The sequence below is a fragment of the Equus caballus genome, chromosome 13 (genome assembly GCF_041296265.1).
Source record: "Equus caballus isolate H_3958 breed thoroughbred chromosome 13, TB-T2T, whole genome shotgun sequence".
In the NCBI taxonomy this organism is placed as follows: domain Eukaryota; kingdom Metazoa; phylum Chordata; class Mammalia; order Perissodactyla; family Equidae; genus Equus; species Equus caballus.
The window spans coordinates 4,791,121-4,800,935 of NC_091696.1; the positions used below are offsets into that span (position 1 = coordinate 4,791,121).

At 59.6% G+C, this 9,815-nt stretch overlaps 1 protein-coding gene across 2 annotated transcripts; it reads right to left on the reverse strand.

Annotated features, from left to right (window-relative positions):
* Positions 1-183: 183 nt before the first annotated feature.
* ZNF853 (zinc finger protein 853) lies at positions 184-7,152 on the reverse strand. 2 transcript variants are annotated; one of them, XM_023655230.2, is made up of 3 exons: positions 6,541-7,152; positions 5,680-5,802; positions 184-3,259 (listed from the first exon to the last, which is right to left on the reverse strand). In XM_023655230.2, the coding sequence occupies exons 2-3, from the start codon at positions 5,762-5,764 to the stop codon at positions 1,422-1,424; spliced, it is 1,923 nt and encodes a 640-aa protein (XP_023510998.2). In that variant the 5' UTR covers positions 5,765-5,802; positions 6,541-7,152; the 3' UTR covers positions 184-1,421. The 2 variants fall into 2 exon arrangements, with proteins under 2 accessions (XP_023510998.2, XP_023510997.2); XM_023655229.2 differs by having other exon boundaries at positions 5,680-5,797; positions 6,541-6,703.
* Between the last annotated feature and the right edge of the window lie 2,663 nt (positions 7,153-9,815).

Here is a 9,815-nt window from a genome sequence, read left to right on the forward strand (position 1 = left end):
TGAATAAGCTCATCCCTGGCCAAGGGCCTCAGGCTAGAAGGAAGGTCTGGGGTGAGGAGCACCAGCCATAGGCGTGGACCAGAAGTCCCTTGCTCTAGTACAGCCCGGGAAAAAGTTCCATGGAAACAAAGCGCAGCGGCGAAACACAAAATCCAGGGGTGAAAACACAGACAGGACAGTGTATCTCTTCATTTAAATTTATTTTTCATCTTTTGTTTCTCACTTACCAACACACTTGTAAAACATAGCAGGCTGTGTTAGTAAAAGAGAAGCAGGGAGGAAAAGAGGGGGCAGGATGGAAGCAGCCACACATGGGAAGTCAGGGGCAGGAAGCGTGGGGGGCAGAGTGGTGGGCAGCCTCCCCTACCGTCCTGCTCTTACGGACCCCCAACACTTTTGTAAACGTCGTAAACAGCATTTCTCTTGCTTCCAACTCTTCTTTCCAACATTCTCCCTCTGACCCCCAGCCTGGCCCAGGAGAACTGCGCCCCTGGTGCTCAAGGCCCCAACCCCATAGTCTCAGTCCCTGGGCAAGCGTCTGAGAAGCCTAGAGCTGGCAGATCCCGGGGACGCCAGGGCTACCCCAGAGCTCTTTCCTGGGGGCCACTCCTTTGGACCTTGGAGAGCACTCCCAGAATGCCCTCTGCTTCAGCCACAGGCTTCTATTCAAGAGGACCCCGGGCATGGGAACAAGGCAGCAAAGAGGCCGAGAGCCAGCTTTGCACGCTTGCTGGGACCCTGGGTTACCCTGGAGCGAAGGTTCTGCCTCCGCCCAGGGCAGGACTTCTGGCATTTGCACACTGACCCAGTGGACACTCTGACCCTGTGTTCATGAACACAAACATTTTAATCAGGATTACATCCACCCTGATGAATTTTCATTCTAGAAAGGATTTTCAAGGCAAATGCCACTGAGGACAATTAAACGCCTTGATCAGTTTCCGACATAGTGCAGATCAGTCTCCTTTTTTCCCCATCTTTTTTTTTTTCCCCTTGGAATAATTTTCGCCAGGATCAAATCCTTTTCATGTGCGTTTTACCACATATATTTGATTCCCTGGTTAGTGGCCCATCTGTGTCAAACGTCATCAATTGTCACATCTGCCTCTGCCAAGTTTTCTCCTGTAGCTGTCGCGTCTAGGAAGTCCAATTTTCCCGGGGAAAACCTTTGGCGGACCTCTCACCCAAGGGCGCCCCCTAACCAATCGGGACCGCTGGGCAATACCCGGGCTGTGTCAGCCGCATGGGTTTTCCTCCTGCGGAGCGTTTCTGAGGGTGAACCTGTGATCTGCACTCCCCGCCTCGGGTCATCGGGGAAAGGATGGAAGCCTTTTCCCAGCGACATTCCAGGATGTCCCGAGAGAGACCGCGGAAGGGGTGGCGACGTCCCAGCATGGGCTTGCCGGCCTCGATCGCCCGGGTCACGGGGCCTTGTCCGCCGCCCCCGCCGCCGGCTCGGAACGCTGGGGCCCGGAGGCAGGGGTGCGCGCTCCCCGCAGCAGGCCGAGGCCCCGGGAGCGGCCGGCGCCGTGCAGCTGGCGCTCGTGGCGGCGGATCTGCACCTTGTGGCGGAAGCGCTCGCCGCAGTCCTCGCACACGTAGGGCCGCTCGCCCGAGTGCGTGCGCCGGTGGCGCAGCAGGTTGGAGGAGACGCTGAAGCGCTTGCCGCAGTCGCCGCAGGCGTAGGGCCGCTCGCCGGTGTGCGTGCGCTGGTGCTGCACGAGCGCCGAGCTCTCGCTGAAGCGCTTGGCGCAGTAGGAGCAGGCGTAGGGCTTCTCGCCCGTGTGGATGCGCTGGTGCGTCACCAGGTTCGAGTGCTGCGAGAAGCCCTTGCCGCACTCGCCGCAGCGGTGCGGCCGCTCGCCCGTGTGCGTGGCCTGGTGCCGCACCAGGTCCGTGCTGCGGCTGAAGCCCTTGCCGCACTCGCCGCAGATGGTCGGCCGGTCCCGCGCGCGCCGCCGCCGCCGCTGCCGGGCGGGCGTGAGCGCCGCGCTGCCCGCCGGGCCCGGGATAGCCACGACCGCGGGCGCCGCCACGGCCGGCAGCACCATGAGCTCCTGCAGCACCACGTAGCCCGGCGGGGCCACCACGACTGCGGCGGGAGCCCCCGGGACCGACGCCCCGCCGTCCCCGGCGGCGGGCACCAGCTCCAGCTGCAGCTCCGGCTGCACGGGCGTCAGCTCCAGCTGCACCTCCTGCTGCGGGGCCCCCAGCTCCACCGGGGTCAGCTCCAGCTGCACCTCCTGCTGCCCCTCCAGCTGCTGCTGCTCCAGCTGCTGCTGCTGCTCCAGCTGCTGCTCCAGCTGCTGCAGCTGCTCCTGCAGTTTGAGCTGCAGCTGCCGTTGTTCCTGTTGTCTCTCCAGCTCCTGCTGCCGCTGCTGCTCCAGCTCCTGCTCAGCCGCCAGGTCCACAGGCATGAGCTCCAGCTCCACCTCCTCCTCCTCTTCCGGCTCCAGGGGACGGGGCTGCAGCTGCTGCTGTTGCAACGGCTCCTGCTGCTGCTGCAACAGCTGCTGTTGCTGTAACTGCTGCTGCTGCAACAGCTCCTGTTGCTGTAACTGCTGCTGCTGCAACAGCTGCTGTTGCTGTAACTGTTGCTGCTGTTGTAGCTGCTGCAACTGTTCCTGCTGTGGCTGTAACAGTTCCTCCTGTTGCTGCTGCTGTAACCGTGCCTGCTTTAACAGCTGCTGCTGTTGCAACGGCTGCTGTGGTTGTAGCTGTGCCTGCTGTTGCTGCAACAGTTGTTGCCCTGGCACTGGTTGCTCTTGTGACTGTCCCTGCTGCTGCAGCGGCTGCAGTTGTGGTTTCGGTCGCTGATGCTGCACGGGTTGGGGTTTTTCCTGTCGCTCCTGCTGTTGTTGAGACGGCTGCTGCGGCCCGTCTTGCTGCTGCGGCTGTAACTGTTCCTGCTGCTGCACCGGCTGTAGTTGTGGTTTCAGTTGCACAGCTGGGGGTTTTTCCTGTAGCTCCTGCTGTTGCTGAGACAGCTGTTCTTGTCCATCTTGCTGCTGCCGCAATTCTGGCTGATGTCCTAACAGCTGGCTTTGTGGTTGCTGCTGCGGCAGCTGCTCCCGCTGTGGCTGTTGTCGCGGCTCTGGTTGCGGTTCTGACTGTTGCAGCTGCACCTCCTGCCGTTCTGGCTGGGCTTTCTCGGTGATTCCACTGGCCCCCATCGGGGCTGAGGCTGCTGGCCGTGGTGGGCTGCTGCTCCTCTCCTGAGCCTCTTCTTCCTCCTGACTCTCACTCCCACCACTGCCACCTGTAGTGGAAACGGCAGGAAGCCAGGAGAGGAGCATCTACAGGCAGCTCTCTGGCACAGACCCCAGGACCTTCCCACCTACCCTGCCCCACGTACAGTGACTCTAGGACACCCTATTGAGCTCACATCAGAGACCCAGAAGCACTGGACCAAGTGACAATGGCAGCATGGCAGAAACTAAAATGCCCAGAGGTGTGAGGTTGGCTTAGAAATGTGCCCAAGGGACTGCTGGTCACATCATGCTGGACCCCAGCTCCCTGACCTCTCCTCTGGGCCTTCCTCCACACAAGTTCCATGCTTAGATCCCGGCAGTGGCACCAGCATGGGTGCCGGGGCACCCAACACCATTCCCTGACAAGTCCCTTGTGCTTACCCGCCATCCAGTAGGAATCCATGAACCAGCCATTCCCACAGCCAAGCCACATGTCTATGCTGAACTCTGACCTCAGTTAGAGTCACACCTTAAATAAATGAAACTTGCCTTTTCTGTAAAGAATAGAGAATTCCTCTAAAGCTGCCTGGAAGTGTTTCCACAAGTGGTTTCGAAAAGTCACCGAAGTGTCAGAGAGAATGTGAGGTTTCCAGCAGGAAGTTCTCAGTTCAGACCCTAACTCTACCAGTTAGCAGCTGTCTAACCTCCTGCAGGCTCAGAGCCCTCCTCGTCTGTAAAAGAGCTCACTGATACCCACACCGCCAGCTCAGAGAGTGCAACAGGAAGGGCCCTGTCATATCCCCTAGAACCTGGTAGGTGCTTGAAAAATCCCCCTTCCCGTGGGTTGGGAATTAGTTTGTAAACTAAAACACAGTTTAGAAATCCCAAAGGTACAACTAGCTCCCTTTGAAACAGCCTAAGGACTGGAAATGCTTCGTTATTCTGGAATAGAAAGGACTAGCTCATAGCACCAAGGCAACGTGGTGACTGGCCAATTTCTTAACCTCTGGGAACCTGAGTCTCCCGATCTGCAAAAGGAGGTAAATCCTCTTCAGGGACGTTGTGAGAATTAGAGGGTATAAATGTACAGGCCCAGGGTCGCGCAGGAAGAGAGTAAGTCCTGCTAAACGGGAGGCGCTCTGTTGCTGCGTTTCACTTTCTGCACAGCATCCACCTGCGGTTTCTCACTCTACGCATTACTCCTGTGTTACCAGGAAGTCCTAATTCCTCTTTACATGTGGGATCCTAAGAGGCTTTCTCTGTCCCCCGGTTTGTTCCTCTTGCAGCATCAAATTTTCTATTTTGCAATGGAAAGCAGTGTTTTGATTTATAAAAGTTTGCTTTCTGGCCACTTTTCCAGGAATATATTGCCTTAGTAAAACCAAGAGATACCTACATGTAAATAACTTCGTTTTAGAAAACTATTCCTAATAATCTTTGCTGAGGCTAAGGGATCAGTGAGCACATTTCTTCCTATACACTCACACCAGTTGGGAGTACGCGGGTGGTGGGTGAGAACAGCCATGAAAACCTGTGCCCCAGAAAGTCCAAGGTCTCAGACTCTCCCTTCTCCCACCACTTTGGGGAGCGGGGGACACATCACACCTCTGTAGGAGTCCTCCCATGTGTAGCAGGGCTCGGCCATGTGACCACTCCCGACTTCCTGCGGCAGCATTTTTAACGATGACGTTTTAGTTAATGGATAGTAAGGTGTCGCCTGATGTGTGTATTCTCGCAAGATTTCTGTCAGTTAAATTTACAAGGCAGAAGAGTCCTCGTTCCGTCCACTGTGTCCCACCTGACCCTCCCATCCATTCCCTTGGTCCTTTTCATGCTCTGTCCAACCCTGCCCCAGCCCCTCGCTCTGCACCCAAAGCACAGAGCAGAAAATCGGCTCCCAGGGGCCTGGCCATCATAGGTTTGTCTAGAGTGGGTTCCAGAGGGAGAGGCAGCCTTGGGAGGTTCTGCAGGGCCACATTTGCCTCTGGGCAAAGGGGGAGAAAGATGGATGGAAGCAGAGGTCAAGGAAAAGCGGCCCAGATCAGAGGCCACAGGGAAAAGAGAAGCCATGGGGCTAATGCCTGAGGCACAAGGGGCAGAGAGAGAGAATTCGATCTGGGAACTTGAGTCTGGAGCTGGGGACAGGTGGGAGGACAGTGGGGGCCACCTGACCGCTGGGGAAACAGCAGCACACATCCGGGGTCGGGGGCATGAGCTGAGACTGTCTGCACCGCCAGGGAACCCGTCAGCAGCATGACCGCAGCCCGACAGAGCATGTTACTCCAAGCAGCTGAAGTCGGCTGGGGTGAGCAGGTGCGGCCCGCGCTCCATGCCTGAAACTGCCAGGTGGGCACCCTCCCAGACGGCAAGCTGCCCTCCTCAGGGCCCCTCTCTCGGCCGGGCAGGCCTGGCTTGTCCAAGGATTCTCACGGGGGACCTGAGGACTATCCCCTGGTCTAGGAGGTCAGAGGTCCCCCCAGACCCTCACCTGAGAGGGTGTCAGGAGCTGGGCCCCCATCTTCAAGACACCGAAGTTCCAGCACGAAGGTCTCGGTTGCTGGCCCCAGCTCCATCCTGGCAGTCAGACCGAGATGCCGGGGAGCCGGCTGTGCTGAGAGGAAGGAAGGGAGCTGCTTAGAGGGACAGGAGTCCCCAGCTCAGTGGCACTCACTGCCAGAGAGCCCTCCACCTGTGCCTCGCAGACCCCCACCCCAGAGCGGGCAGCTCCACCCCTGCTGAAAAGGGAGGCCCAGCTGCCAGGGCCCACTCCCCTGCACAGGGGCAGGCCCCACATTCAGGCCCCCGCCTAGGGGCCCTCGAGACAGCTGCTCCTCACTCCGAGACCACTGAGGGCATCAGGCCCTCCCCAAGATGGAGGGCCGGAGTCCCAGAAGGGACATCTGGGGAAGTTTGCAGAAAAAAGAGAGACTTGTCCATCTCGCACCCCCTGCCCCCTTCAAAGCACTGACAAGTCTGTTCACCTCCGTGGTCTCTTGCCTCCCAGACAACTCCCGGGGGCGAGCCCAGCTGTCCCCGGCCGCGGGCTCCAGGCCATGTCTGTCCAGGTGCCACCTCAGCCCCTGGGCCAGGCAGGTTTCCAGAGCACCACAGCCCATGGGACCGGCGGCTGCCGGCCTGGCCCTGTGCCCAAGGGCTCCTGAGGTCTGGAGGGTTCCCCGCCTCTCTCCTGCGCCCACCCCGGGGCCCTGCGGAGGTGTCCCCACAACCAGTCCTCTCTCTCCTCCTAACAGGATGACTCCGAGTCCCTCTGGCGTTTCATGATCCGGCCCAAAACCTCTTAAGAGAAGCGTCCCCGGGCCGCCCAGCTCTCCCGCCCGCTGGGCCTCACCTGGTACAGCATTTCCTGCTCCGCACGCAGCCTCTGCACCGGGGGAGGTGTGGTCAGCAGGGGCTGGAAGGCGCAGGCCGGAGCGTTCAGCCAGCTCCTTCCTGAGGCGCCTCCATCCAGAAAGAGCCGGGGAGGCGCTGGGCCCCCCGGGGGCCTTTCTGGGCGCTCGGGAGGGGCTGCCGCCCTCAGGGGGCCGAGGTCGCCCCGGACCGGAGAGGGGGCCGAGCGGAGTTCCAGGGACAAGTTGGCGTCGGCTACCTGGCCGAGGGGTGGGGAGGAGGCAGCGCCCGAACCCGCGCGGGCTCAGGGCCGCCCGGGCGCGAGCATCGCGGGCGCCGCGGGCTCCGGGGGGCCCCGGGCGGGGGGGCCCGGGCTGAGGGCGGCGGGGGCCGGGGCCGCCCGGGGCCGGCCGGGAGCCGCGGCGGCCACAGGTGCCCGAGCCGGCGGGCGGGCGGCCTGGGCCGGGGTCCCCGTTCGCTCGCCCGCCCGCCCAAGCGCGCGTCCGGCCGGCCGTGCGTCCTCGCGGGCAGCGGCCGGGCCGGGGGCGGGGGCGGCGGGGGCCGGCACAGGAAGTCCCCCCGGCATCCGCATCCTGTCCCCCGCCCGCGCCCGCGCGCCCCCGCGCCCCGGCCCCCGCCGCCGCCGCCGCCGCTCTAGGCCGCGAGCTCGGTGGGCTTAACCCTTGCCGGCCCGGCCGCTGCCCCCGGCGCGCGCGAGGCGGGGGCCCTGCGGGGACCGGCCCTGCATCCCGGGGTGCGCGCGGCCGCGCCGGGCTGGGCGACGGTCGCTGCGCGGGTGCGGGGGGACGCTGCCTGCCACCCTCTGGAGGGCAGGCAGAGCCTCAGGGCGCCCCTGGCCCGGGTACAAATTGTGGTTAATTAGCACTCAATTAGATGGAGCTCAGTTAATGAGGATGCCCCATCCCGGGCTGAGCGGGTCCTGAAGAGGCCTCCTCCCTCCACGCCTGGGACCCCTCCTCCTGGACCCGGGGGTGGCGAGGACAGGCCTGCGGGGGGCGGGGGTTTGTGCCAGCCGGGGAGTGGGCTGGGACGCGAGAGGGCCACGTGGGGCCGTCGGGCCACCCACGTTAACTGGAGAACTAAGCACGTCCGTCTCGGTCCGGACTCCCTGCTCACCTTCTCTGTACGCAAGGCTGCGTGGTCTGGCCCCATCCCCGGCCCTGCCCAGGCCCCAATCCCTAGCAGCGCCCACCACTCCGGATGTGCTAAGCTGCTTCCTGCCTGCGTCAGGGGTCTGCTTCTCGTGGAGGCCTCAGGACCATCTCAAGACCCCATCACTTTGCCGTAGTATCCTCAATAGGCCTCTCCTATCCAGAGAGTTCCCATTAAACTCAGAATACTCAAATTCTCTCGAAAAAGCCAAAGGTCTGGTGGTGGAGAGCTGCTCCTGGAGTGGAGTGTGGGACTGCCCCATGGAAGGGGACACAGCCCTCATGTGGTCACAGCCCCTCCCTCCTTACTGCTTCCATGCTCACATCACTGCCGCGCATGCTGCCCCTTGTCCCAGTTTGTGATTCCTCCTGGCCCGCAGGTGCTGGGGTTTGGGGCTTCCCCTCTGGCCCTTGCTTGAAAAGCCTGTGCTCTGTGTGGGGGCTTCACCCCCAGACTAGGAGCTCCGGAGGGCAGGGGATCACATCTGCCTCATGGGGGAACAGTGCGGCAAGAACCTAGCTCTGGAGGCAGAAAAATCTGGGTTTGTGGGGCCCTCTTCCAGCCAGGTAACTTGAGGCAAAGTATTACCTTCCATCGGCGGAATGGGGACGGCACCCTGCTAGCCAGGAATTTAAGGACAAGTGAGTGTCTCCCTCCTGCCCAGAGCAGGCAGGCATCTTCCTCTCCCTGGGGAGACCTGGAGCAGAGCTGTCTCTGCCCTCTCCTGCCTCCTGGGAGCCTCCTCCCCAGAGGATCCAGTCCCTCCCTGAATCTTCAGCCTCTCCCTCTGCTGGCTTCTTTCCAACTGCGTTTGCTCATCCTCAGGGCTCTCCCATCTTAGAAACATGCAACTCCTCTCTCTCCGTCCTTGGTGGCCAAACTTCCCATAAAGAGGCCGACCGGTAGTTTTGTCCGTATCCCCATCCGCCTCTCCCTCTTTCCCCCTCTCCAACTTGGCCTCCACCCCATCACTCCACCCCGACAGCTCCCTCTAATGTCACCAGTGACCTCCATGTCACTAAATCCCTCATCCTATTCCACCTCTCGGCAGCTTTGGACACTTTTCCAGTGGCTGCGGAGAGAGAGCACCCTCGGTTCCCCCTCCCTCTTGGCTTACCATCTCTCTGCCTCCTCTGCAGGCTCTGCCTCTGTCACCAGGCTCATTACTCACCTTTACATAATGAAAACCTGCAGTAAAGCGTCTTCCCAGATCCACAGTTTTCTCCCCAAGGGTGTTCCTCCTGTCCACACCTGAGCCCTGGATTCAAACAACAGCCACCCTTTTCCTTCCTCTTTTTCTCTTTAATTTTTCTCAAGGCAATACACATACTGAGTTGAATACGTCAACTAGTTGTACGAGGCTTTAGCAACCACAAAAATCTCTCTTTACCTCCCATTTCTTCTGACGTTTCTTGCCATATTTCTAAATAACATGCCTATAACGCTATTACTTGTTTTTTTCCGTCTTAGATACTATCTGTTGACATCCCACTTTGCAAGATGCAGATTTAACTGTTTAAACCACGCATACACATGCATCCTCTCCCTCTCAGCCTCCTCTTTACAATAATTTGTCTAGTCTTTATCCAGTTTTCAGAAATAGAACTTCTGAACCCTTGGAATTTCCCCAATTACAGGAATGTCTCTGTTATTCACGGTGGGCCTGCAAAAAGCTTCAGGATGGCATCACACCAGAAAGACCAACTATATGATTACAAGGTTGGGGCTTTGAGCCAGTGATAGCAACCTGACCTCTGGGGAGGGGAGGAGGCTGGAGATTGAGGTCAATCGCATGGCCAATGATTCAATCAATCATGCCCATGCAATGAAACCACAATAAAAACTCTGGACACCAAGGTTCAGGTGAGCTTCCTGGTTGGTGATAAACACTCCAGGAGGGTGATGTATTCTGATTCCACAGAGAGAGGACATAGAAGCTCCATGTTCCGGACTCTCCCAGACCTTGGATCTCTTCATGGGCCATGGCTTGTCCTGCTTTGTGTCCTTCGTAATTAAAATATAATCATAAGTATAGCACTGTCCTGAATTCTTTGAGTTGATCTTGGGAATTATTGAACCTGAGTGGCTCGCAGGAACCCTTGG